General features: G+C 41.8%; 3 protein-coding genes across 5 annotated transcripts in view; 2 read left to right on the plus strand and 1 right to left on the minus strand.

Moving 5' to 3' along the window:
• The window catches only part of brap (BRCA1 associated protein), an 11,528-nt gene extending 5,409 nt beyond the window's left edge, over positions 1-6,119 (plus strand). The window contains exons 7-12 of one of the 3 annotated variants that reach the window (XM_034546725.1): positions 1-13; positions 1,075-1,184; positions 1,264-1,353; positions 1,435-1,538; positions 2,289-2,428; positions 4,263-6,119. The exon at positions 1-13 is cut by the window's left edge and continues 379 nt beyond it. In XM_034546725.1, coding sequence (XP_034402616.1) covers positions 1-13; positions 1,075-1,184; positions 1,264-1,353; positions 1,435-1,538; positions 2,289-2,428; positions 4,263-4,501 — 696 coding nt within the window. In that variant the 3' untranslated portion in view covers positions 4,502-6,119. The remainder of the gene's footprint in view (positions 14-1,074; positions 1,185-1,263; positions 1,354-1,434; positions 1,539-2,288; positions 2,429-4,262) is intronic. The other 2 variants (XM_034546726.1, XM_034546727.1) reach the window with 2 other exon arrangements.
• A 1,521-nt stretch (positions 6,120-7,640) lies between these two features.
• On the plus strand, positions 7,641-13,756 carry tor4aa (torsin family 4, member Aa). The gene is made up of 3 exons (XM_034546728.1): positions 7,641-7,765; positions 10,109-10,504; positions 11,163-13,756. The coding sequence occupies exons 1-3, from the start codon at positions 7,757-7,759 to the stop codon at positions 12,018-12,020; spliced, it is 1,263 nt and encodes a 420-aa protein (XP_034402619.1). The 5' UTR covers positions 7,641-7,756; the 3' UTR covers positions 12,021-13,756.
• Positions 13,757-14,151: 395 nt separating this feature from the next.
• zgc:56235 (uncharacterized protein LOC393186 homolog) lies at positions 14,152-22,229 on the minus strand. Its single transcript, XM_034546729.1, has 9 exons — positions 22,081-22,229; positions 20,661-20,731; positions 19,942-19,991; positions 18,047-18,199; positions 17,905-17,957; positions 17,225-17,446; positions 16,171-16,321; positions 16,023-16,080; positions 14,152-14,809 (listed from the first exon to the last, which is right to left on the minus strand). Exons 2-9 carry the CDS (start codon positions 20,728-20,730, stop codon positions 14,718-14,720), a joined length of 849 nt encoding a protein of 282 aa, XP_034402620.1. The 5' UTR covers position 20,731; positions 22,081-22,229; the 3' UTR covers positions 14,152-14,717.
• Positions 22,230-25,000: the final 2,771 nt, after the last annotated feature.

Raw genomic sequence — 25,000 nt, forward strand, 5'->3', positions numbered from 1 at the left:
GACTACGCAGGAGGTACGGACTAGTGTGAGGGTCTGAGGGTGTGAGGGTCTGAGGGTGTGAGGGTCTGAGGGTCTGAGGGTCTGAGGGTCCGAGGAGGTGAGGGTCCGAGGAGGTGAGGGTCCGAGGAGGTGAGGGTCCGAGGAGGTGAGGGTCCGAGGAGGTGAGGGTCCGAGGGTGTGAGGGTCCGAGGGTCTGAGGGTCCGAGGAGGTGAGGGTCCGAGGGTGTGAGGGTCTGAGGGTCTGAGGGTCTGAGGGTCTGAGGGTCTGAGGGTCTGTGGGTGTGAGGGTCTGAGGGTCCGAGGAGGTGAGGGTCTGAGGGTGTAGAGGTGCTGGTCTGTGGGTCTAAGGGTGTGTGGGTCTAAGGGTGTGAGGAGGTGCTGGTCTGAGGGTGTGAGGAGGTGCTGGTCTGTGGGTCTAAGGGTGTGAGGGTGTGAGGAGGTGCTGGTCTGTGGGTCTAAGGGTGTGAGGGTCTGAGGGTTTGAGGGTCTGAGGGTTTGAGGGTGCGAGGGTCTGAGGGTGTGAGGAGGTGCTGGTCTGTGGGTCTGTGGGTCTGTGGGTCTGTGGGTCTGTGGGTCTGTGGGTGTGAGGGTGTGAGGAGGTGTAAACTCTTCAGACCGTATGTCCACTAGAGGGCAGCAGATAGCCTAAACGACTGGAGAGACGTCGCTTTATAAAGCTGTTATTGCTAATATTCAGTTTTAAGTAAAATCAGTAATACTAGTAAAAATTTTAGTACTAAAGTACAAAAGTATTCGCATCAAAATGGACTTAAAGTAGCAAAAGTATAAGTCCTCATTTTGCAGAATGATCCATTTCAGATTCATATATTTTATATAACTGGATTATAATCATTGTATAATAATAATAATGTAATGTTGCAGCTGATTTTAATGACTTTATATACAGCTGAGTACTTTAATCTCTAATAATACAGCATCACTCATGAGTTGATTTTATAGTTTTCAATCTAATCTGACACTATGGAGAAGACCCTCACACTGACCTTCAAAACGCCGTTACTGTCCCTTTAAGTGAATAGTTTAAAAGTTTAGGTGTCTCTGTCTGGTTTCCAGATAACTACGTCCATCGGCTGGTGGCCAGTAAGACCGACGGGAAGATGGTTCAGTACGAGTGTGAAGGAGACACCTGCCACGCCGAGAAGATCGACGCGCTTCAACTGGAGGTGAGCCGTTCCTCTTTTTTTATTTTAATTGTTACGCCGAATGAAACTCCAACCGGAGTCTAATCGTCCGTGTCTGCAGTACTCGTACCTGCTGACGAGTCAACTGGAGTCTCAGAGGATCTACTGGGAGAACAAGATCGTTCACCTGGAGAAGGAGACCACGGAGGAGGTACTGAGAGCCCCCCCCCCCCCCCCTCAGGTCTTTTGAGTGGGTTTGATTCGGTCTGATCGTTCTCAACTTCCCCTTCAGATGAACAACATGAAGGTGAAGTTCAAGGAGACCCTGGAGCGCTGCGACAACCTGGAGCGGCGGTTCGGAGAAATGGGCAAAGAGAAGCAGGGCATCGAGAAGAAGTAGGTGAAGGCCGACCGTCTCAGTTTCTCTCCTGTGGTTTCATTGTTTTAAAGAAAAGGAAGAAAGAGGTGTTTGTTTGTTTGTGTTTGTGTTTGGTGTCTTTGTCCACATCTTCTGGGAGAAGAGCGCTTACAGGACCCTTTCTCTTTGGCTTTTTATTATCTATTTGAGCAACTAACCATTTGTTTTTCACCATGAGAAGGATGTCTGCTTCATACATATTTAATATATATATATATATTTCAATTATTTAATATATATATATTTAATATATTTAATTTTATATATATATATATATATATATATATATGTTTTTTTTAATATATATATATTTTTTTAAATTAAAATATATATGTTTTTTATTTAATTTTTTTTAAAATTATTATTTATAATATATATTTAATTTATTTATATATATATATATATATAATTTATTTTATATATATATATATATATTAATAAATATGTATGTATGAAGCAGACATCCTCCTCATGGTGAAAAACAAAGTCAAAAAAATGGTTAGTTGCCCAAATAGATAATAAATAAATGTATATTAAATTTGTCATATATTTAAAAAACTATTTTTAATTGTATTGTATCAGTATTTCTGTGCAACAATGGAGCTTCGTTTTCGCCAGCAGATTCTAGTAAAACACGCCGGTTTAATTCATGAAATTAACGGCGCGTGTCATTTGTTGTTCCGCATGCCGACTCGTCAATAAAATGTTTGTGCGTTCGTGTCCTGCAGGTGCACTCAGCTGCACAGTCGAGTGGCGAAGCTGAGCCAGGAGCTGAAGGAGGAGCAGGAGATGAACCGCTGCCTGAGAGCCAATCAGACGCAGCTGCAGTCGCACCTGGCCGAGGAGGAACGCAAAGGAAAGGAGATCGGTGAGCGAGGACGAGGAAACTCTTCTTTAATAGATGATCTTTGTTTGAGTACAGAGGGCATTGTAACCAGCGTTTTTTAACCGGTTTCCCGTTACCTATATTTACCGTAAGGTTACTTATCGGATCACTTCCTCGTTTGCGCTCTTTTAAAAAAAAAAAAAATATTTGCAGATTATTAATGAAAACTAACGCCGCTGGCGTCGCGTTCTGCTCGTAGTTTATTTTACTGAAACCAAAGCCGAGCTTGAGGGTTAATTTTGCAACGGGGGAACATTCGCTGCCTGAGGGCTGGAGGTCGGCTTCCAGGGCTGAACGGAAAGTTTTTCGGCCAACAGCTTCGGCATACCTGTATTTTTCCTTCAGCCTTTAGCCCTGAGGATGATGATGAAAAGGAAGAGGAGGAGGATGATGAAGAGGAGGAAGGTTTACACCAAGGCGCCCCATCGCATGTGCTCTCTGTTTATGTGGGAGAGACGCTCAGTTTGGCCCTTTCATTTGTTTCGAATCACTTCTCTTCACATAATCTTTATTTAGGCACAGTGTGTATAAATATACATTGTATATATTTATACACTGTGTATAAATATACATTATATATATTTACACAGTGTTGATTTAACTTCCCTCAACTCACCAAGTCAACAAATGTCTCACGAAGGAGCCGAACCACAACAACCTTCACTGACCTCCAACTACAGACACTTTAAAATTAGATTAGTTAAGTGAACATGAAAATATATATTATATATATATATATATTATTTACCAATGCAAACATCAACAAATCAAATGGAAGAATCTGATTGGCTGTTCGTGGAGGAACGAGCTGCAGTCAGGTGACGATCTCTCTCTAATCTTTCATCTCTGACTCAATATTTCTGATTGCTAAGCTTCATTTTTAACCGACTTCCTTCAGCTGCGGAGTTATTGATCGTCTCTGCAGCTTTTTGTGTTTCTCCTCCCTGAAGCGTTGACTTCACTCTGAGTATTTCACCATCTGGGGTTCAGCTGCTTAGCGCCGGATGTTTACTACAAAGTCACAGGGCATCGTGACATATTACTCATTGTTTATGACGACCTTATGGTGTGTTTCTTTAAGTTCACACAGCTGTGAGGCCGCAAGGCGTGTTTACGTTGTGCAGAACATTATCTGTAGAAGAGCTGAGCATCTATCGGAGGTCAGGGATGCTCTTATAATAACGGGTAAAAAGGTGACGTTAAAATACTGTGTGTGTGTGTATGTATATATATATATATATATATATATATATATATATATATATATATATTATTACATTACATTACATTACATGTCATTTAGCTGACGCTTTTATCCAAAGCGACTTACAATAAGTGCATTAAACCATGAGTCCAAACTCAGAACAACAAGATAGATATATATATATATATATATATATCTCTCTTAATACATTTTCTGTGTTGCTATATATATATATATATATATATATATATATATATATATATATATATATATTAGAGGGAGAGAGAGAGAGAGATAGATATGACGTTGTGTCCTCTTAAAGAGACAGTTCACCCTCAAAAAAGCCATATTGTTCCCCTGTACTGTTGTTAATGCTGTTTATGGGATGGATTGTTTAAAAAAAAAAAAAAAGAAGGTAAATGCCGTAGAAATGTAGATGTGTTTGATCACAACGTAACTTTATCGGGGATCGGCAGAGAGGAAACACCTCTGATTGCGGGTAGGAGGAAGACTTCCGGGGTGTCCTGTCCCTTTAAGAGGTGACGCCATGTTGTAGGTTCAAGGACTCGCCCCCCCCTGTGATTGACATACCGTACGGGGTTTCCCTTGCAGGCGAGCGTAAAGACGGGGCCATCGGGGAGCTGCAGGAGCAGCTGAGGGACGTCATGTTCTACCTGGAGGCGCAGCAGCAGATCGAGCACCTTCCTCCGGAGGCTCGCAGCGAGATCCAGGAGGGCCAGATCAACATCGGCGCCGGCCCGTCGGACGGCGCCGGAGCAGGCCCCGCCTCCTCCTCCTCCCCCTTTTCCGGCAGAGGGAGGAGGGGGGGCCGGGGCAGGAAGAGGAGGTAACCACCTCCTCCTCTTCCTGCCAGAAACTATCAGACCAGAAGGAGAACTTCATGAAACACGCCGAGCACCCTGTTGTAGGACTTTGAAACGGAAAGAAGATGAACGTTTGCTTGTTTGTTTGTTTGTTTGTTTGTTTGTTTGTTTGTTTTCTTAAATCCCGTGAAATGCAAAAAATGTTTTTCTTTCTTTTTTCCAATGTTTCCAAAAAAACTAGCGCTGAACTTTACTTTACGGTACTTTTCTTTTTTTACCATCCAGGTCCGTGATTCTCAACCTGGTGTACAAGTACCACAAGTACCACCACAAGTACCACAAGTACCACCACAAGTACCACCAGGAAGTACCTGGTAACAAAATATAATAATTATGATTTAAATTGAGGAGCATATTTATGATCAGCTGAACACACTCATTGGTGAAGTACTTTTACTTAAGTACCGTACTCTTAAGTATTATTTTGTGGTACTTGTACATAACTTGAGTATTTCTATGCTACTTTATACTTTTTACTCCACCACGTTGAAGTAAAAAAAAAAAAAAAAAAAAAAAAGTTTTAACTTTGACTCTCCTGTTAATTAATTTATAGAATAATATTTTACAGATAAAACACGTCACGAAAATTCGATTGACAGAAAATTTATCGGCGACATTTTTTAAATTTTTTTTAGGTAAAACAAAATCCGTAAATATTCAAGTTTCTCAAATGTGAGAATCTGCTGCTTTACTTTGTATTTAAATAATTATATTATGAATATATTTTGGACAAAACTAAACATTTATAAATTACAGAAATAGTCGTTGGTCGCTGGATAAAAATGATAAAATAATTTTGAAAGGTTAAATTTAGCTCCACATTGTTAATATACATAATAATGCATCAATAATTTAATGCAACACTCGGAAAGGAGAAAGAATATTTATACTTTTGATACTTTCGTGTACATTTAGCTGCTAATACTTTGTACCTTTTGGCTGCAGGACCTGTACTTGTATTGCAGTATTTTATTTTTACAGGTTTGTATTTCTACTTTATAGTAAAATATATAAAATATTCTGATCTCGGTCACGTGACCTAAAGCTGAGAGACGCCGATCGCACGACCTTAAAGGTACGACCTCTGAGTGAGCAAACATCGAGGGCTCTTTGGTGCATTTTGTTCGTGGCTTATTTAAACATTTACACATTTAAACATTTACACATTTAAACATTTACACATTTAAACATGTAAAGTGGCAGAATGTCGATGTTCAGCTTCGGATCGACCCGAAAGGCCTTAATTCAAGAGGTTCTGTGTGTTCCTGGTGAACGGGTCGAGAAACGAGGTACGGAAGCCCTGAGGGTCAAACATCGTTGTTGTTTTTCCTCTTCTGTGTTTATGACGTAAGAACAGGTGAAAAAAAAAAATATATATATATATATATATATATATATATATATATATATATATACACTCTTAAGTTTCTCTTTTTGTAAAACGAGTGAAAGTGTTTGTTGTAGTTCTCATTTTGACCACAAGAGGCGGACGTTCACCGCTCACACACGTTCACGTTTAGTCTCTCGGGGCCGAAATGACAAACAATAGCCGTTTAAAATTAAATTATCTTAAACCACCCTGGAATTAATTTGTGTTTTCTTGTCGTCTTAAATTAAAAATATTTTTTTCACCTGTTTCACGGACGAATGGACAAAAAAAAAAAAGATTAACGATTAACCATGAAAACCCTTTTTCCACCGGTTCTTCAGTCAGGAACCTCAAAGGGCTCCCAGGGTTCCACCTGTTAGCTTAGCTTAGCACAAAGGCTCTTGTTTAATGCTAAGCTAACTGTCCCGGCGTAGCGTTACATGTAACTCACAGATACCTGAGAGGCGTCGAACTTCTCGGCAAGAAAAACGAACACGTGAATTATTCCCAAAATTCGGAACTTCTTTTATTTTAATTTTTTTTAAAGAAAAGATTCAGCAGAAGTGTGTGTGTGTGTGTGTGTGTGTGTGTGTGTATATGCTTTTATTTCTTTTTGTTCCCATTTCAGTTTTCTTTGTCCTCTCCAACCTTTTGAATAGTTTCCTCAAGCTACTCCGAGGGGAGACCCTGAATCTGCCCTCCTCTTCATCCTCCTCTTCCTCCTCTTCATCCTCACAACCTTAACAGTTTACTCGCAGCAGCCTGTTGACTGTAAACTGTGCGGAGGAGGAAGAGGAGGAGGAAGAGGAGGGATTAGTCATTGATGAAGATGATGGCTTCCGGTCCTCTTCTCTCTCACACCATCGACACGTTTCTCTCTCTCTCCGGCTCAAGTCGGTTACCATGGAGACCGGACGCCGGCCGGGTGGACGTGTGTTGTACACGCGCAGTAAGGAAATGATGCGGTATGCAAAAACATGTTTGCATTTCTATTTATGTCGCCATCAGTTTCTTTACAGCCGGAACGCCCACAAACAGCTGCGACTGTCATTCACTTTTTATTATGGAAGTATTGTCACAAAATGAATCTCAGTTTCCCTCTGAGCCAAAGAAAACACAAATATATATTTTTTTATTTATTTTTATTTATATATTCTCCCTCCTGAAAAATAAGTTGCTGATGCATTGTTTTAATTTTTATCTCCACCTCTAAATTCAACCTCCTTAAATCTCTGATACTTTTGCAATGCAACATTTTTTTAATTTTTTTTTGTGTTTTAAAATAAATAAAGACAAAGACTAATATTCACGTTAAAAACAGCTGAATGTGTGCTTTGCCTGTTTTTTTTGCCAAAAGGACCCAAATCCCGAGACTGATGCACGAAGAAAAAAAACCTGTTTTGAAAAGTGAAACTCGGCCTCAGAATGTCTGATTATTATCTCCGGTGCGTGAACGCATCCGGAGCATTTTAAATGTGCAGCTGCAGCGGATTTAACCACTTTATTTAGTAAAAATCTTAATTCTGCTGTAAAATATAAATACTCAAACACAAGTACCTCACAGTTGTATTAAATCAATGTTCTTACTCTTCCTGCTGCATTAATGTCGTTATTCTGCTTTTTTTTTATTCATATGGATATATATGAAAATATGTGAAGCTTAAATGCAACACAAAAAAAGCTCTTTAAAGTGTTTTGACCGGAGCTCGCGTGATGTAACGTGTCCGAGGTGAAAGTGGAGGGAGAGAACGAGAGAATAAAAGAGGAGGAAAGGGGAGGGGCCAGCCGATGACAGACAGGAGGCTCTTCTTCCTGTGTTCTCTCTGCTCTGAAGCTGCAGAGGAACGCTTCACATGCCGGAGGTAAGGACGTTTCTTCTTCTTCTTCTTCTTCTTCTTCTTCTTCTTCTATTGATGAGGCAGCGACCACCTGACCACTCTGAGGGAAACTCAGCTGCTTCTGTTTCTGATGTTTCTGATGCTTCATTTTTGGGCTTTTAGCAGAAAAAAACTGTTAAAGAACTCGAGAGAAAAGAGGAATTCTTTTTTCTTTTTGTCTTTTTACACAGAAAACATCATCAATGAGTTGTAAAATGTTTGGTATGCGGCCTCCTCCCTCTCTCTCTCTCTCTTTCTCTCTCTCTCTCTGAGAAGCACCTCTGATCCTCTCTCTCTCTTTCTGTCTCTCTCTCTCTGTCTCTCTCTCACTGTCTGTGAGAAGCACCCTGATCTCTCTCTCTCTCTCTCTCTTTTTCTGTCTCTCTCTGTCTGTGAGAAGCACCCTGATCTCTCTCTTTCTCTCTGTCTCTCTCTCTCTCTCTGAGAAGCACCTCTGATCCTCTCTTTCTCTCTGTCTCTCTCTCTGTCTCTCTCTCTCGCTGTCTGTGAGAAGCACCCTGGTCTCTCTCTCTTTCTCTCTCTGCTAAATTCTTTAGTGCTGAAGTCAAAGAGGCACAATTTACCAGAAAGGACGCAGCCTCTCAGCCAGTAACAATAGACTCATTGGAACAATAGTCTTATTGGAACAATAGTCTCATTGGAACAATAGTCTCATACAGCCTCATAGTTTTCTTAATCTTCCTCCCGGCTGTAGAACAGAAACATTTTTCTCATGGGATATGAATTGTGTTTTTTGGCAGATGTATCTTGACCTCCTTCTGGGTGTAACTGATAGTTCCTCTTTTCCTCTGCTGCATGCTTCAAACCACACGATGTGTGTAACCGGACATGTTGCAGGATTATTTCAATAATCTGAACTGAAGTCAGAATTAAACTCAACTTTATTCATAAAAGGTTGTGTGTCTCTGAAGTTAATGATACACGTAGAAGCTGTGAAAGGCTCCCTGGGGTGCGTTTCACGTGCACGAGCACGAGCACGTGCACGGCTGTTCCTGAATGAAGCGCACTTCCTCCTTTCTGCAGGAAAACATTTCCAACGTATTCATCTCTTGATTTGAATATGACGTTTGTAGTGCTGATGTTATCAATGAAAGAGAGCGAGTCCTGATCAATACACAGATATCTTATCGGCTCTCTGTTCGGCGTCCAGGATCCAGTCCAGCTGTCATAAAGCCAACAATAATAAATAATAATGTTTTACTGTGAAGCCTCTTTCCCGACAGACGAGAGGAAGTAGCTGAATGACGGAGACGTTTCAAATGTAACACCATGAAAATAAGTGATCAGATCTAAAAGTATATTAATAACAGGGTGGAAATGATCAACATCCTGCAAGCAAACGCACAAAAGAATGAGCATCAAAATATACATAAAGTATTCGTTACGCAGAATAATATATATATTATACTACTAGATTATAATTATAGATGCAGTCATCACTTTACATATATATATATATAAATAAACTGTGGAGCTGATGTATTATTTAGCTTAATCTAAAATAATACATCATCAATTATTAGTTGATTTATATTTAGTTTTAATAATCAGAATCTGCAAAGTAACTAAAGTTATCAAATAAATGTTGTAAAAAGTATAATATTTCTCTCTGAGATGTAGTGGAATAGAAGTATAGAGCAGCAAAAGATAGCAGTACTGAAAGTACAAGCATCTCAAAATACTACTTAAGAACAGTACTTCAGTTGGTTTTGTTTATGCTAAGCTAAGCTAACCCTCTCCAGGTGCTAGCTTCATATTCAGCGGACAGGCACAAGAATTGTATCAATGTATGGTGTGCTTTAGGGCGGGGACTACTGTGATTGACAGGTCTCGACCAGAGCCGTAGACTGCGTTTCTACGTCCGTCCGTCCTCAGTCCCAATATGGTCACTTGTGTTCAAGATCCAAGATGGCCGACGTAAAAAAAAACGCCAAACTCGGCTGCGAACCACCTCGGTGCGAGTTGAAGGTCACGACCTGATGGAGGTGCATCATCTGCAAAGAGAAAATTCTGAGCTCCCCAAAACCGGATACTCCGCTTCCCCGTGACCTCGCCAGCAGGAGGTCAAACCTGCTTAATACCCGCTAGCTTTAAAGCTAATACTTGCTAGCTTTAAAGCTAATACTTGCTAGCTTTAAAGCTAATACCGGCTAGCTTTAAAGCTAATAACTTGCACACGCACTCTTTCCTCAAAACACGGAGCTGAAAGACGCTAACGTGCTCCGTGGAGCCGATCATTTGCCACGTGATCACTGTGAATATGTATTTTAATAAATGACTGATTTGTAGCTGCCTTTCTCTCTGCAGATGAGCGACCAGGACAGCAGCACCTCGGCATCCCAGACGGAGGGAGAGGTCGAGGGGGAGATGGACGGCGCCGCCCCCGGCTTGTCCAGCTTCTCCTCGTCTCTGCGCGCCGTCATACGCATCAAACAGAAGTACCAGGCCATGAAGAAGAAGCGCCTGGAGATCTCGGGTCTCGGCGGAGACGGGAGCTTCGTGGGAGCGCCGACGAAAACCAGCCCCAAGATCTTCACCTTCGACGTGCTCACGCCGTCCTCCTCCGTCCCTCAGAAGAAGAAGAGGAGGAGGAGGAAAGGGGTGTTGTACCCCAACAGGGGGCGGCGACGAGCCCCTCCCAAGCAGGAGCAGAGCCGAGCCAAGTACTGCCTCTACCTGCTCTGCGTCATCGTCTTCGTCCAGGTAAGAGAAATGAACCGCTAACTCCCACATGACGACGCGGGGTGTAAATATAGAGCGGCTTACGTCACTGCTTGTTCACTATGAATGTATTTCGGGTGGAGGTGAGTCATCGAGTGTCTCGTTCCTGCATACCTCTGCGTTGAGGTAATCCAGCCGCAACCGTTTCTGACAGCTCGGTGGCCACTCGTATCTCTTCATGAACAACATAAACATTACTAATCTGAGCGTGAACCATGAGGCCAACAAAACAGTCACATTGCATCAGGTCAGTGTGGTGCAACCAGGAGGTTCGGTCGATGCTTCATGTGTATAAGCTGCATTCTCTCTCCTGACCACCAGGGGGCGACTCCTCTGGTTGTATAGAAGTCTATGCTGCATGTGTTAAAGCTGTATTCTCTCTCCTGACCACCAGGGGGCGACTCCTCTGGTTGTATAGAAGTCTATGCGTCATGTGTTAAAGCTGCATTCTCTCTCCTGACCACCAGGGGGCGACTCCTCTGGTTGTATAGAAGTCTATGAGAAAATTATAAAAATCTTTTTTGACAACTTTCTAAAGTTGAAGTTCGATTGGCATCCGAGAGTTGTTTTCTGTTTCTCAAAGTGTCTCTATCTGTGAATCGGGACTGTATATTAATATGTCGCGTGTTTAATTTTCCAGGTGTACAACGCCATAGAGAACCTCGACGACCACGTTCTCAGGTACGACCTGGAGGGGCTGGAGAAGACCCTGAGGAGGGAGGTGTTTGGGCAGCAGGGAGCGGTGGACGGCCTGCTGTCCCACCTGAAGGACTACCTGTCGACCTATGTCCACAACAAGCCCCTGGTGGTGTCCCTGCACGGCCCCAGCGGAGTGGGCAAGAGCCACCTGGGGCGCCTGCTGGCGGGGCACTTCCGCTCCGTGGTCGGGGAGACGCTGGTGCTGCAGTACTACGTCCTCCACCACTGCCCCCAGGAGGCCGACGCCCTGCGGTGCGCCCGCGACCTCGCCGCCCTCATCTCGGGGATGGTCGAGCGGGCCGAGGAGGAGGAGAAGATCCCCCTCTTCGTCTTCGACGAGGCCGAGCACATGCACGAGGAGATCCTGGACGCGCTGCTGCAGCTCGTGGCCGCCGAGCAGTCCAACGAGTACCTGAACGCCGTCTACCTGTTGCTGAGCAACCTGGGTCACGCGCACGTCACCAAGCACACGCTGCGCAACTCCTCCGGCGTTTCCGCGGCAATGACGTCGTCCGGTCGCCAGGGCAACCTGGTCAAAGAGCTGACGCCCGTCTTACGCAGCTCTCTGGAGAAGCTTCACCCACTGTGGGCGGAGGCGGAGGTGTTACCTCTGGGCCTCTTGGAGAAGAGTCATGTGATGGAGTGCTTCCTGGAGGAAATGACTCGAGAGGGCTTCTACCCGGATCATACCAACATAGAGCGCCTGGCGGGGGAGATCGAGTACTACCCCGAGGTCGGGGGCCACGAATACTCCCAGACGGGCTGCAAGCAAGTGGTGGCCAAGGTCAACCTGCTGTGAAAGAGCTCCCGCAGGAAAATGTGTGGAAGTGTTTCTCGTTCTTTTAAAAGCGTGAAGAAACGTCGCGTGGGAAGTGAGTCGAGGTCGCCGAGGGTTATGAAACTCGAGCGACGCAACTCGGAGCCGCCGGGGCTTTCAGGAGCGGTTTCATAAGGATGGAAAACAAATTAAAAGAGGAGGAAGTTGCTTCAGACTCTGTTGAGGCGTGACTCCTCTGAAGAGGTTCGAACACGTTTTATTTTGTATAATTTTTTTTATATATCTGCTTCCACCAAAAGACCTCGGAGGTATGGGATTTAGTTTTGGGACTATTTTGTTTTGTTTGTTTTTCTTTTTGTCCGTTATCTCGTGATGACATCGTTGTTCGGTTCGTCAGTTGCATCTGCAACTATTGGGACGGATCGGCGTGAACGTGTTGTGCCGACGTTCATGTTCCCCAGAGGATGAATCCTCGTGGCTTTGGTGATCAGATTACTTTTTAAACGTGAGGTTGACGTTTGTGGTTTTGAGGTAAATATCTCAGCAGCCAAAAAATGGATCGCATTGAAATATTCAAGGTCCTCAGAGGATGAACCCTTTTTGATTTCATCCATCCCTCGACCTTTCATTTAGTCCTACAAGCAATTTAACATCATTTTAGTTTTGTAATGAATCGTCTCAGCAACTATTGGATGTATCGACATGAAGGTTTGTACCGGCGTTCATGTTCCCCAGAGGATGAATCCTCACGACTTTGGGGATCATCTTACTTTTCATCTAGCGCCACCGTGAGGTTACCATTTGTGGTTTTGAGTGAAATATCTCGTCAACAATTATATGGATTGCCATTCAATTTGGTACAAATATTCGAGGTCCTCAGAGGATGAATCCGTAACATTGTTATCGATCCAAGTTAACGTATTTAGTTTTTCAGTGAACAATCTCAGCAACTATTGGATGGATGTTAAAGTTTGTACAGATATTCATGTTCCCCTCAGGATGAACCGTAGATCCCTTAATTCTGGCGCCATCATCAGGTCAAAACGTGAATATGCCCACTACTTAGCACGCTAACATGCTAAAGTAAATATTAAATATATTAAAATAATATTAATATTAAACCTGCTAAACATCATGTCATTGTTGCCATTTTGAGCGTTAGCATGCTGACGTTAGCTATTGACAGCATGCTAACGTGCTAAAGTGAATATTAAATACATTAAAGCTATATTAAAATTATAATATTAAACCTGCTAAACATCATGTCATTGTTGCCATTTTGAGCATGTTAGCATGCTGACGTTAGCTAACGACAGCTAACGAAACTAGAGTGAATAATAAGTATGTTTATGATTTGCGTGAACTGAACCGTTAAACCTTTTTGCATACATTGTTTATTCCTCAGCTCAACCAGAAACAGTAAGAAATTAGTAAATCCAATATTCCTTTGTGTAATAAGGTTCAGGTATTTGTAATGCTTTATTTTGTACACATTGACGGACAATTAGAAGTTTGTCAAATGTAAAATGTGATGCAACATGAATTGTATTAATGCATTCTGGACTTATTTTAACGGTAATAGTATGTTTATTTATTAAATACTTATGCATATATATACTACACATTTTATTACATTATGTTATTGACTTATTAATGCGTTAATGTCCTGTATTTAGGTATCTTAGTCCCAAGTAGTAGTTTACTAATATAAACTTGAATGTGTAGTGAAATGAAATTAAAGACACCATTTAATTTCACTATTTGTGAGATTTTTCCTTTATTTTGGGATATGCTTACTTGATTTATTTTCTGTGTGGTAAATATCAAGCTAAAGCCAGTGGCTGCTTAGCTTAGCTTAGCATAAAGAATGAAAACAGCAGTTAGTGTTCAGATTCAACAAACATGACGTGAGTTTTGTATTATTATTATTATTATTAGCTGTTTACCCCTACGTCCAGTCTTTATGCTAAGCTAACCAGCTACATGCAGCTTTAGGCTAAGTGGAGATAAAACTACACCTCAGACAGTTGGGAGCTTTATTCATAACTGACAAATTAATTATGAATCACCATTTGAATGCTACACTAATGAGTAAAGTCGTACACACTTTTTCTACCATATTTGGATGGAAAAAAAAAGAATGACAACTGTATGAGACATGATTTATATTTTAATTCCCTTAATTGACATTGGAAAAAAAATTAGGTACCGTTTCGAAGTGACAAAAAAAAACTAGCCTTATAATCATGACACAATTAGATGGAGGATAAACACACAAAAAAAACAACACATTTAGATTTTACTCAAAGGATCGTCATGACAACGCCCCTCTTACGTAGTAACCCCACGAAAAGCCTTTTGATCAGGAGGTCAATCGACTGTATTTTAAGACGTTTATTTATTTGTAATATATTTCAGTCGTGAAACATTTAAATGGATTAAATAAGACGTCCCCAAAAGTGCTAAAAAAAACAAAACAAACACCATTTATTTTATTTTAACCGCGGGACACGACGACGACGACGACGACGACGGGGAAATAAATAGCGTCACTTCCATGACCATAAATCTGTAATAATCCACTCGTCTCTCGGGTGACGAGGCTCGACTAGCAGTCAGGAAATGCTCGTGAGATGGGGGGGGGAGCTACAAGATGGTGGTGGAGTGTGTGTGGGGGTTGTTGGTGGTGAGGGGGGGGCTTCTTTCTCCTTCTCCCCTTTACGCCTCCAGCTCGAAGCCCATCCCGACTTTGTGACCGCCGGCGTTGAAGTTCTTCCCGTCGATCAGCGCGGAGAGCGTGACCTTCACACCTGCAGAGACACGGAGCACTTTATAATGATATTTAATGTTTGTTTACCGGGTCGATGTACGACCTGCAAATATTTACTAACTGCATGGATTTATTGTATTTTTTACATAATAATAGTGGTGATGGAATTACTTAGATTAAAGTGACCTGAAGGGAAGCAGCAAAATAAATGTATTTACCATTAAGAGCTAATAATTACCAGTAATCTCATTTATAACTAGTGTTTGCCTTTTTGTTAATTAAAACTAAATTAAATGCTTTTTGACACAAATAGGAACATTTATATTTTTCTTTTGTGCGCTACAATAAACTTTCTTTACAAAAAAACTCCTCTGAACTGCTTTGTTTATTTCAAATCTGCTTCGATGTATTTTCTCACCCGAGGGTGAAAACGTGTCCGGACGTGTTTTTTTTCGAGGCCGTTGCCGTTGGTTTCGCACCGTTTCCGGTTTTTCGGGTCGGGTTTGGAGCTCAAACCGGTTTTCTTGCGAACCAACTGAACCGGCATTCGTCACTGTGACTCCCGGCAAATAATTAAAATGTAAAAGAAACCTACACCAGCAACCCGAGCCGACGCCGTTAAACACAACTTATGTTAATAAGCTGCTGTCGACCAATCACTGAAGAGATAGTGGAGTTAATTAATTCCTGAAATCAATCATAGATTAAGTCCACTTTGTATCTCAGAACTTTCTGAAGCCCAAAAACTCTGCCGGCGGAATTAAGACTCATGTCTCCTTTAAACAATCGCCGTCATCATTATCAGACTTTCTTCTTTACGATGGTCCTTGAACACATCGCATGGTTAAGCGAATGGAACGAATCTTGAAACATTTATTTTTTATTTATAAACTGTTTACTTTAATCAGATTCTGTAAAAAAAAAACATTAAATTCTGACAATTCAGAGACACTTTGACTGCTGAGCAGAGGCTCTAAACATGTAAATATGTTTTCTTTCTACGTGTATAAATGTTGAATATATAGATTCCATTCTTTTACAATTTTTGTCAAATAAATCATCACGGAAATGTAACTTGTGCTTTTCCGCGTTTTTATGATTAACGTGTTATTTTTGCACCAAAGACGTGTTATATTTTATATATTAGAGAAAATTTAAAGACCACAGAGAGAAAAATGTGACGGGAGCCTAAATAAAAATAACGCCCTTAAAAAGGGCGTTGTGGGTCAAAGGTCACCGGGTAAGTTGCCTACCTGGCCGAAGGCTCTGAGTGTAACCGACCCCGATCAGACTGGCGTTGTTGACTTTGGCCTGAAGGGTGAAGAAGTGAGACATATGAGGCTCATTCTGGTATGTTTCTTTAAAGCAGTAGATTTCTCGTGTTTTATTGTCAGCACTCACAGACAGAGAGGCGTCTTTGTCCAGCTTGTATTTGGCGGCGATGCCGAAGCGAGTGTTGTTGCTGCCGGCCGTCCACGCCAGAGTCACCGCCGTCTCCAGCTCCTCGTTCACCTTCTGGTAGATGGAGCCGCCGAACTCGGTGCCGTCGTTGCTGAGGAGGAAAAAAAGAAAAGAAAAAGGTGATAGGACAGACGATAAAGGATCCCCTGCTTTATGGTCTGTTTGACTCTAAGTGACCATAATTTACTAAATGAACATCACGCTGTATTGAAGAAGACTTGAAACTAGAGATTGAGACCAAAAACTAATGTTTACAATGTTTACTGAGGGAATAAATCAAGAGAAGTAGAGTCATGTATATAGACTTCTATACAACCAGAGGAGTCGCCCCCTGGTGGTCAGGAGAGAGAATGCAGATTCAACACATGAAGCATAGACTTCTATACAACCAGAGGAGTCGCCCCCTGGTGGTCAGGAGAGAGAATGCAGCTTTAACACATGAAGCATAGACTTCTATACAACCAGAGGAGTCGCCCCCTGGTGGTCAGTAGAGAGAACGCAGCTTTAACACATGAAACATAGACTTCTATACAACCAGAGGAGTCGCCCCCTGGTGGTCAGGAGAGAGAATGCAGATTCAACACATGAAGCATAGACTTCTATACAACCAGAGGAGTCGCCCCCTGGTGGTCAGGAGAGAGAATGCAGCTTTAACACGTGAAGCATAGACTTCTATACAACCAGAGGAGTCGCCCCCTGGTGGTCAGGAGAGAGAATGCAGCTTTAACACATGAAGCATAGACTTCTATACAACCAGAGGAGTCGCCCCCTGGTGGTCAGGAGAGAGAATGCAGCTTTAACACATGAAGCATAGACTTCTATACAACCAGAGGAGTCGCCCCCTGGTGGTCAGGAGAGAGCTTTAACACATGAAGCATAGACTTCTATACAACCAGAGGAGTCACCCCCTGGTGGTCAGTAGAGAGAATGCAGCTTTAACACATGAAGCATAGACTTCTATACAACCAGAGGAGTATTAAACGTGAGTACTCACACGTTGGTGTGCAGCTGGAAGTCCCCGGCTCGGTATCCGAGGGCGAAGTTGTTCTGGGCCAGTTTGGACTTGGCCGTGTCGAAGGCCATCTGGTAGCCGGCCAGCCAGCCCTCGTAGCCCAACACGCCAGCGGCGTGGATGATGGGACCCTCGAAGTCAACGTCACAGCCCAGGTTCACGAAGTCGCGCTTGTAGGCCGACTTCAGCTTTCCGCTCTTCTTACTGAAAAATGTATTTATTATGTTAGATATTAACGGTTAGTTTATTTACTGTGTGTCCATCTCTTCTTCCTTCTTCTTTAATCCCACATACAAATATAACTAATCCCCAACTCCTGATAACTCCAGTAGCCAGATGTTTAACATTTGTGAGGTGTTTTTAAAATAAGATATAAGCTTCCAATGTAGTTTTAAAAACAAGTGAAAATAGCAGCTAATTTTACAAAAAGAAAACATGATAAACAAGTGAGGTTTTCCTACTTTAAGGCCTGAACCACAATTATTTTATTTATTTATTTGTGCGCATTAATCAACATTTTTCAATTTGAAAGCTAATTTCCAGCTGTATTCCAGGTTTTTACAATTCAGTGTCCTAATATTATCAGTACAGTTCAACATATTACGACACAACAAATAAAAACAATATGTACACTATATGTAAACAAGTAAACGCCGCCTCACCCCGTGTTTGGTACAAAAGACGTATCCAAGGCCACCTTCAGTCCTTGAGTCAGCTGTCGGTAAAGTGACCACACGCCGTTAAGACTTCGTATTAATAATAAAACAAACGCTTTTATTTTGAAATCCGCCTGCGGGCGCGTACCTGGTCCTCCACGGTGACCTCGGTGGCCAGCGTGTTGTCCGTGTTCCACTTCTGGTTGAAGCTCAGGCCGAGCTCCTTCATCTTGTATTTGGTCTCCAGGCTGCCGGCGGCCTTCCCCGTGTCCGTGTTGCTGGAGCCGGACGTGTTGAACTCCTGGAGGTCAGATCAGAGGTCAGAGGTCGGATCATCAGCGGGATGCACCCGATAGTTTGAGCGTCGACTCATAATGTGGACAATCCAAGATCAGATCGTTCTAAATCGATGTTATTGGTTTTATACTATTTGTAGAAGTTTCCATCGGCAAAAAAAACATGTTTTAATCTTAAATATTTAGTTTTCTTCATGAACAAAAGTTCAGACATTTAATTCAATTTAATAATTAACCTCAATATAAGACTCTCTCGCTGGCTGCACTATTTTATATAAACACAACAACAAAAAAATCATTTTTACGGGCGACGTCATAAAAACGTGACGACAGACTTTTAAATTCACCAATGAAAAAAAAGAAAAAGAAAAAAGACATTTAGATTTCGTTATTACGAAATATACACAAATGCATTATTCACAAAATGTACAGAAATAAAAACAACCGAACATGAATCCATGCACCAGAAACACACACGGATGAATATTGATGAATATTGATATTGTGATTTAAATTATGAGAAATTATAAAGTGTGCATGGTTTAAAAAAACAAAAACAAAAATATATCTTCTTTAATTGAGAATTTAACTTGAAATATTCACACAGCTGCTGAAAGACTTTGACTCTTTTTCTTTCTATACTTCATCATATTAACCGGACGCCATTTAAATTGAGAGCGTCTGAATTGGTGACGCCGTCCGTGGTGTTGAATTCAGAATTTTATAGGAGGTGAAAAAATAACCGTTATTAACCGATTGTCTGTTAAACGGGAAGAATTAAAACGTGTAAAAGAAAATTAGAGACCGACAATTCCTCAAATATTCACCGCGTCCGTCTCTAAAAAACGCTCTTAAATTAAAGCTCGAAGGCGATGCGACTCTTAAAGCTTCTCACTTGTTTGTTTGTTTGTTTGTTTGTTGGTTCTGCGCTCAGAAACCAGAAAGACGTTGGCCAGACGGTGGCGCTAGAGGGGAAGTCGAAGCAGCCGCACAAGGGTTAAGAGAGTATCCTCCGGGGACCTCGAATCCTCAGAGGTCAGTGGGATTTATCCTCTGAGGACCATGAACGTCGGCACAAGATTCACCGGCAATCCATCCCATAGTTGTTGGGATGTTTTGAGCGACCGCACTCTGTGATTATCAGCATGAATAAATAATCATTATAATGTAACGTATTGATTTAGAGCTTCTGGTTAAAATGTCGCCTCGAAGTAAACGATGTTTTCAAAACTCCACAAAGACATGAAAAGTTGGATCTGATTATGAGCGATGACACGCAAATAAAAGACATAAAGAAAAAAAACACACCGATATTCATGCTGTTGTATCACAAAGACGTATAAAACAACAACAACAACAACAACAACAACCAAAAAGACAAAAGAAACACCAGGAAGTTGGTGGCGGTCGTAACGAATAAACAGCCGTCGGCTCCGACTCCCATCTTACCATCTACATTAGAGTCCGGAGCAGACGAGCAGCAGCGTGGAGAGAGAGACACACGCACACACACACACGCACACACGCACACACACACAAGGGTTCGTTTGTTTAGGACAAACAACGATCAGCGCAGCTCGGACTCCTTCGAGCTCCCGGTTTGAGGCTTATTTTGGAGCTACGCCAAGTGGTGGCAGCACGAGGGGGGGCAGGGGAGGTTTGGGGGGGGGGGGGGCGGGCAGAAAGCTTTGAGAACATGACAACAGGTTAAAACTAAAGAAAGAAGAAGAGGAAGAAGCGTCCTCACCACTCCACTTTGTGATTTGGTCTTCAGGTCCAGCTTCACCACTCCGAAGCCTGGAGAGACACACAGGAGACACACGGGTGACACACGGGAGACGGGAGACAGACGGGTGACACACGGGAGACAGACAGGTGACACACGGGTGACAGACGGGAGACAGACGGGTGACACACGGGAGACGGGAGACAGACGGGTGACACACGGGAGACAGACAGGTGACACACGGGTGACAGATGGGAGACAGACAGGTGACACACGGGAGACAGACAGGTGACACACGGGAGACAGACAGGTGACACACGGGTGACAGACGGGAGACAGACGGGTGACACACGGGAGACAGACGGGTGACACACGGGTGACACACGGGAGACAGACGGGTGACACACGGGTGACAGACGGGAGACAGACGGGTGAGTTTTGGCGAGAAGATGTAAAAGGGAAATTTTTTGGAGTCAGGAGACGGCTAGCTTAGCTTAGCATAAAGTCGTGCACATAACACCTGTACAACATTTGGTACAGGTTAAACACAAGAGTGGTAACATGTAGATTAACATGATTATAATGTTGTAACCCCTTGAGAGAGCCAGGCTCGTAGTCCGGTCATTATGCTAAGCTAACGATTCCTGGTAGCGTCACATTTTACAGAATAAAAAAATACTGGGTGCATCGTTTACCCGTCTGGGTGCATCGTTTACCGGCTGGGCTCACACTGAACTCACCGTAGCCTTTGCTGAAGATGTCCTTGGCAGCCTTGCCCAGGTCGGCGTATGAAGGAGGGACGGCCATCATGCTGCAGGAGACAAGAGGCAGTAATGGGATCAGCTCGTCTCTGACCTTTAACCCTCACGACAACCGACCAATCAGGAAGCTTCTCCGCTCCGGCGTTGTGATGGTTTAGGACCAAAAGAACCTGTCGAAGAACTCTTAGAGAGGATGTAAGCTAGTAAAATAAATAAATGCACTTGTTCAACGTATTCTTATATACACACACACGTTGTGCTACTGTACTGAACTACAGAGTATTTGTACACCACTATATATACACTATGCATATCAGATACAGCTGTTTATTCTGTATAAAAATGGCACCGCACGTGCACTAGATGTTTTATACTATACCTGCACTGTGTACTATATTCTGTACACTGTCAGTACTGTATACTTCTAGTATACTTTAATTCTTCAGGTGTAATCTTGAATGAAACTTCCTTCGGGATTAATATTATCTCATTTTATTATTGTGCACATCTGGTTAGATGCTAAACTTCATTTTAGTTTATTTCAGTGCAATGACAATAAAGATGAATCTAATCTGTTCATCATCATCATCTTCATCACTGAGGGCAGTTTACACAAATTAAAGTCAATACAGGTGAAACAACGCAACAGAATATAAAATATATAATGATATAACCAGTTTGAAGGTGAACTCCTGCAGCAGGAACAAGCTGTTCTTTTAGAACATTAAACATAATTAAAATAGTAATGCATTCCCCCCACAAACAAATATACATTCAACCCAATAGACGAGTACAAATACACACGGGAATACTTGAAATGGCACAGAGAGCTGCAGAACAAAAGGCTCTCAAGGTTGTAAAAGAAGAAGAAGAAGGGCCCTCATCCTCATCCTCATCGAGATGTGCGATCAGCTGCATTAAATACCTGAACAAAGCTGCACTTTCCTGCATAAACTACCTGACGTGGTGCTGCACCTCTTATTCTGGGGGACAAAGGACAGCAGATGGGTGAAAAGAGGTGTGTGCCGCTAGCTAGCTAAAAGTGCAGCAACGAGCTAACGAGCAATAAAAAAAAAGAAAGACATGACGCGACAGATGGACACCGACTAACTTGCTATAGCTAGTTAAGCTAGTTAGCTTCTGCTGATTGCGTTCACGATCACTCGCCGCACACCGAGCTAATACAGAGAATATGTGCACTATTAAACGGGGAAACGTCCTCGAACCGGCATTAAACTGCGCGTTTAAAGCTAACACATCACATTACATAACATAACTGCCGTTAGCTTAAGCACCCACGATGCTAAGCTAACCTTGGGTGGAATTCGTCACGTACATCGTCACGCGCGTGTTGTAAAGCTACGTATTTAATGACATTCTGGTCGTTTAGTCTCCTCACCGGTGCTAAGGCGTCTGGAAGGGGGAGTCTGTGGAGTCTGGACTGTCACCGGCGTGATGCTGCTGGCCGCTAGCTTAGTTTGGGAACGTCTACAGGGCACAATGAAGGAGACATGTGGAGCATGCGCAGTAGCAGGGAGAAAGACGAACAAAGAGTCGACAGGGAGAGCGAGATGGTGATCCCACAAGATCCGCGAAGAGGAAGCTTCAACCGAGCGGTTAACGCGCAAGTTACACGCGTTTAATTGAAGCCATTCAGGTGCAGAAAATGATCAATAAAAAGTTGAACGAGGGTACAACATTTTTTTTAATTTATTTACAAGAAGCACCTGATATTTGGGGCCGAGCCCAGGGGTGTCTGACCCATGGGGCAAATATATTAATAATATATGTTGATATAGTTATTGTTATCAGGTTATTATTGAAATCAGATATCAGTATCCCCATAATATTAATAATAATACAAAAAGAATAACTATTCTAAGTTGTTTTCATTATAATGACCTCTGCGTCTACTAATAATGAGGATAGTCTTATTTTCATCTAACATACATTATGTGTAAATATTTAAAAAGTAAGAAATGTCAACATACAAGGTCTGATTTTTGTGTTACACGTTCTCTCATCAAAGCTACAACAAGCTCAATCATTTAGCCACATATTAACCTTCCTAAAACTATCCAAACAATATGTAAGCCTGCAGAAGATTGACCTTTGAACACACTTGCAGCTTCCTGTTGGCATTGCTGGTTAAAAGTAATTTTAGGTAAAAGTATTGGAGATGACTGATTACGTTTTTAACTATATATTTACATTAACTGCTGTATTTACATTGAGTATTGTAAGTTATTCTGCTATAAATATTTGTTTGCAAAGTTGTATGGAGACAGCATGGATCTAACAGGGTGAAAAGCTCCCGTTGGCTGCTGGAGGAAGTTTCTACTCTGGTGATATTACTTCCTTTCTCTCTATGGTTTTCTTTTGTATCGCATCCATTATTATGGGTTTTAGTCCCTTTAAACTAACTCAACAGTTATATATTAATAACTGAAACGTCAAAATGACGCAACTCTTTGGTTTATTACCCCACACAGCCAGTTATATAGAAAGCACCGTTAGATAACTGTTGATAGGCTGCAAGAATATATTATTTATGAATTAATTAATCTATAAATGTAGTTTCTACATTGTTCTAAAATTGCTTTTTCTTTTTTCTAGTCGGTCCAACTCTCGGTTTTAAAACCCCTAAATGTTTAATTAACAATGATATAGTTAGAAATGTACACGTCTGGGCTTCTGGAAACAGTTTGAATTGTTTGCTTAAAACAGCCACGTGATTGGCTGGTGGAGGCCGGAACTCCAGATTGCTGTTGAAGGTGCAGTTCCTCCCTCTGTCCACCAGATGGCGCGACATCACACACATGTGAACCCAACACACACACAGTCTTATCCTCACATTCCTGCAAATTACTGCATGTTGCTGTAGCTCATTTAAAATATATATTAATATTTATTTTCAGAAAAATTTATATTTCATATTTTACTGGTTTGTTATTGTGCTTCAGGTTGCTATGACGACTGCAAGGAGAAGCTTGTCAATAAAGGAAGCGCCACTTGAATTTTCTTGCTTTTCGAAAGCAAATAAATGTCAATCGTCCAAAAACCAAATGTTCTGAATTTACATTATATATATATATATATATATATATATATATATATGTAAATGATGCATACAGCCCGTCCTGAAGGTAAACCAAAGCTGAAGCTTAAATGTTCCGTTCAAACAGAAAGCACACGTGTGTGTAAGTGTGTGTGTAAGTGTGTGTAAAGGCAGTGTAACGATGATTGTTCTGGTTTATAGCCGCTCGGTGCTGCGTCGTGTTGCTGCAGCGATGACCTCTGAGAGCCGCTGCCTGAGCGCTCCTCTACCAACAGGCTCATGCCGACATGTTGAAACATTCAATGAAATAACACAGAGTAGAGCCTTTAAACCAGCAGACTGACACACAGTACCACACACTTCAAAGGGCACCGCTTCACTCCCTAGAGATGAACTGAAGACCCCGGCTCAGAGGTCGTGGGGGCCTCCTGTGTGCTGAACACGAAAAGCTTCTCATACCAGAATAAACCGGTTGTCACGCACCAAACACCTTTAAATCTAATATAACTCTCACTTTTGGTGTTTAAGTGCAACAAATGAAATGATAAACAATTAAAATACAACGTTTTGATATTAAAACCCGCCCACCTGTGTGTTCCATGATGAGCACTGACAAAAACCCTGATGGCTTCTGATAAAAAGATATTGTGGTTTTGAGCTTCTGATCTCACATCCAGCAGCAACGTGAATAAAGCTATATCCCATAAAGAAGAAGAATTTGGGTTAAAATTGAGGATTAGGATTGAACCTTTTTATGAAAGGGCATTAAAATAAAGTCTTCCTAAATGTATTAATACAGATATAGTGTGAATGTGTGTGTTTATCTTTATTAATGCTACATATAAATTATATATATATATATATATATATATATATATATATATATATATACACGGAGGATGAATAAACTTTTTAAGAATTTACTTTACTCAAGTATTGAGGTACTTGGCATTTTCCATTATTATTATCATTATTAATATATATAAAAATAAAAGATAAATCTAAATATATATTTACTTCACTCAATGTTTGAGGTATATATATATATATATATATATATATATATATATACATGTACAAAATAAATGGAAAATGAGTATTTCCATATTAATCTGCGAACAAGAGAGTGAGAAACAGCGCCCTCTGCCGGCGACGCGTCGTATTGAACGTAATTCAATCTCTCCGGTCCTCCTTAAATGTTGGTGACCAACATGGCGTTTTTCTTTCCTCCTTTTCGCCCCACGTCGCGGGTGGAGAGGGT

This window comes from Cyclopterus lumpus, chromosome 12 (assembly GCF_009769545.1).
Source record: "Cyclopterus lumpus isolate fCycLum1 chromosome 12, fCycLum1.pri, whole genome shotgun sequence".
Taxonomy (NCBI): Eukaryota; Metazoa; Chordata; class Actinopteri; order Perciformes; family Cyclopteridae; genus Cyclopterus; species Cyclopterus lumpus.

Excerpts from the sequence above, each read along its gene's own strand:
- zgc:56235 (XM_034546729.1), bottom strand. The coding sequence starts at position 20,730 with ATGATGGCCGTCCCTCCTTCATACGCCGACCTGGGCAAGGCTGCCAAG. Across the intron at positions 18,200-19,941 it reads CCAAATCACAAAGTGGAGTG|GAGTTCAACACGTCCGGCTC; the intron begins GTGAGGACGCTT and ends TCTGACCTCCAG. Across the intron at positions 16,322-17,224 it reads TTCCAGCTGCACACCAACGT|CAACGACGGCACCGAGTTCG; the intron begins GTGAGTACTCAC and ends TTTCCTCCTCAG.
- tor4aa (XM_034546728.1), top strand. Across the intron at positions 10,505-11,162 it reads GCGTCATCGTCTTCGTCCAG|GTGTACAACGCCATAGAGAA; the intron begins GTAAGAGAAATG and ends TTAATTTTCCAG.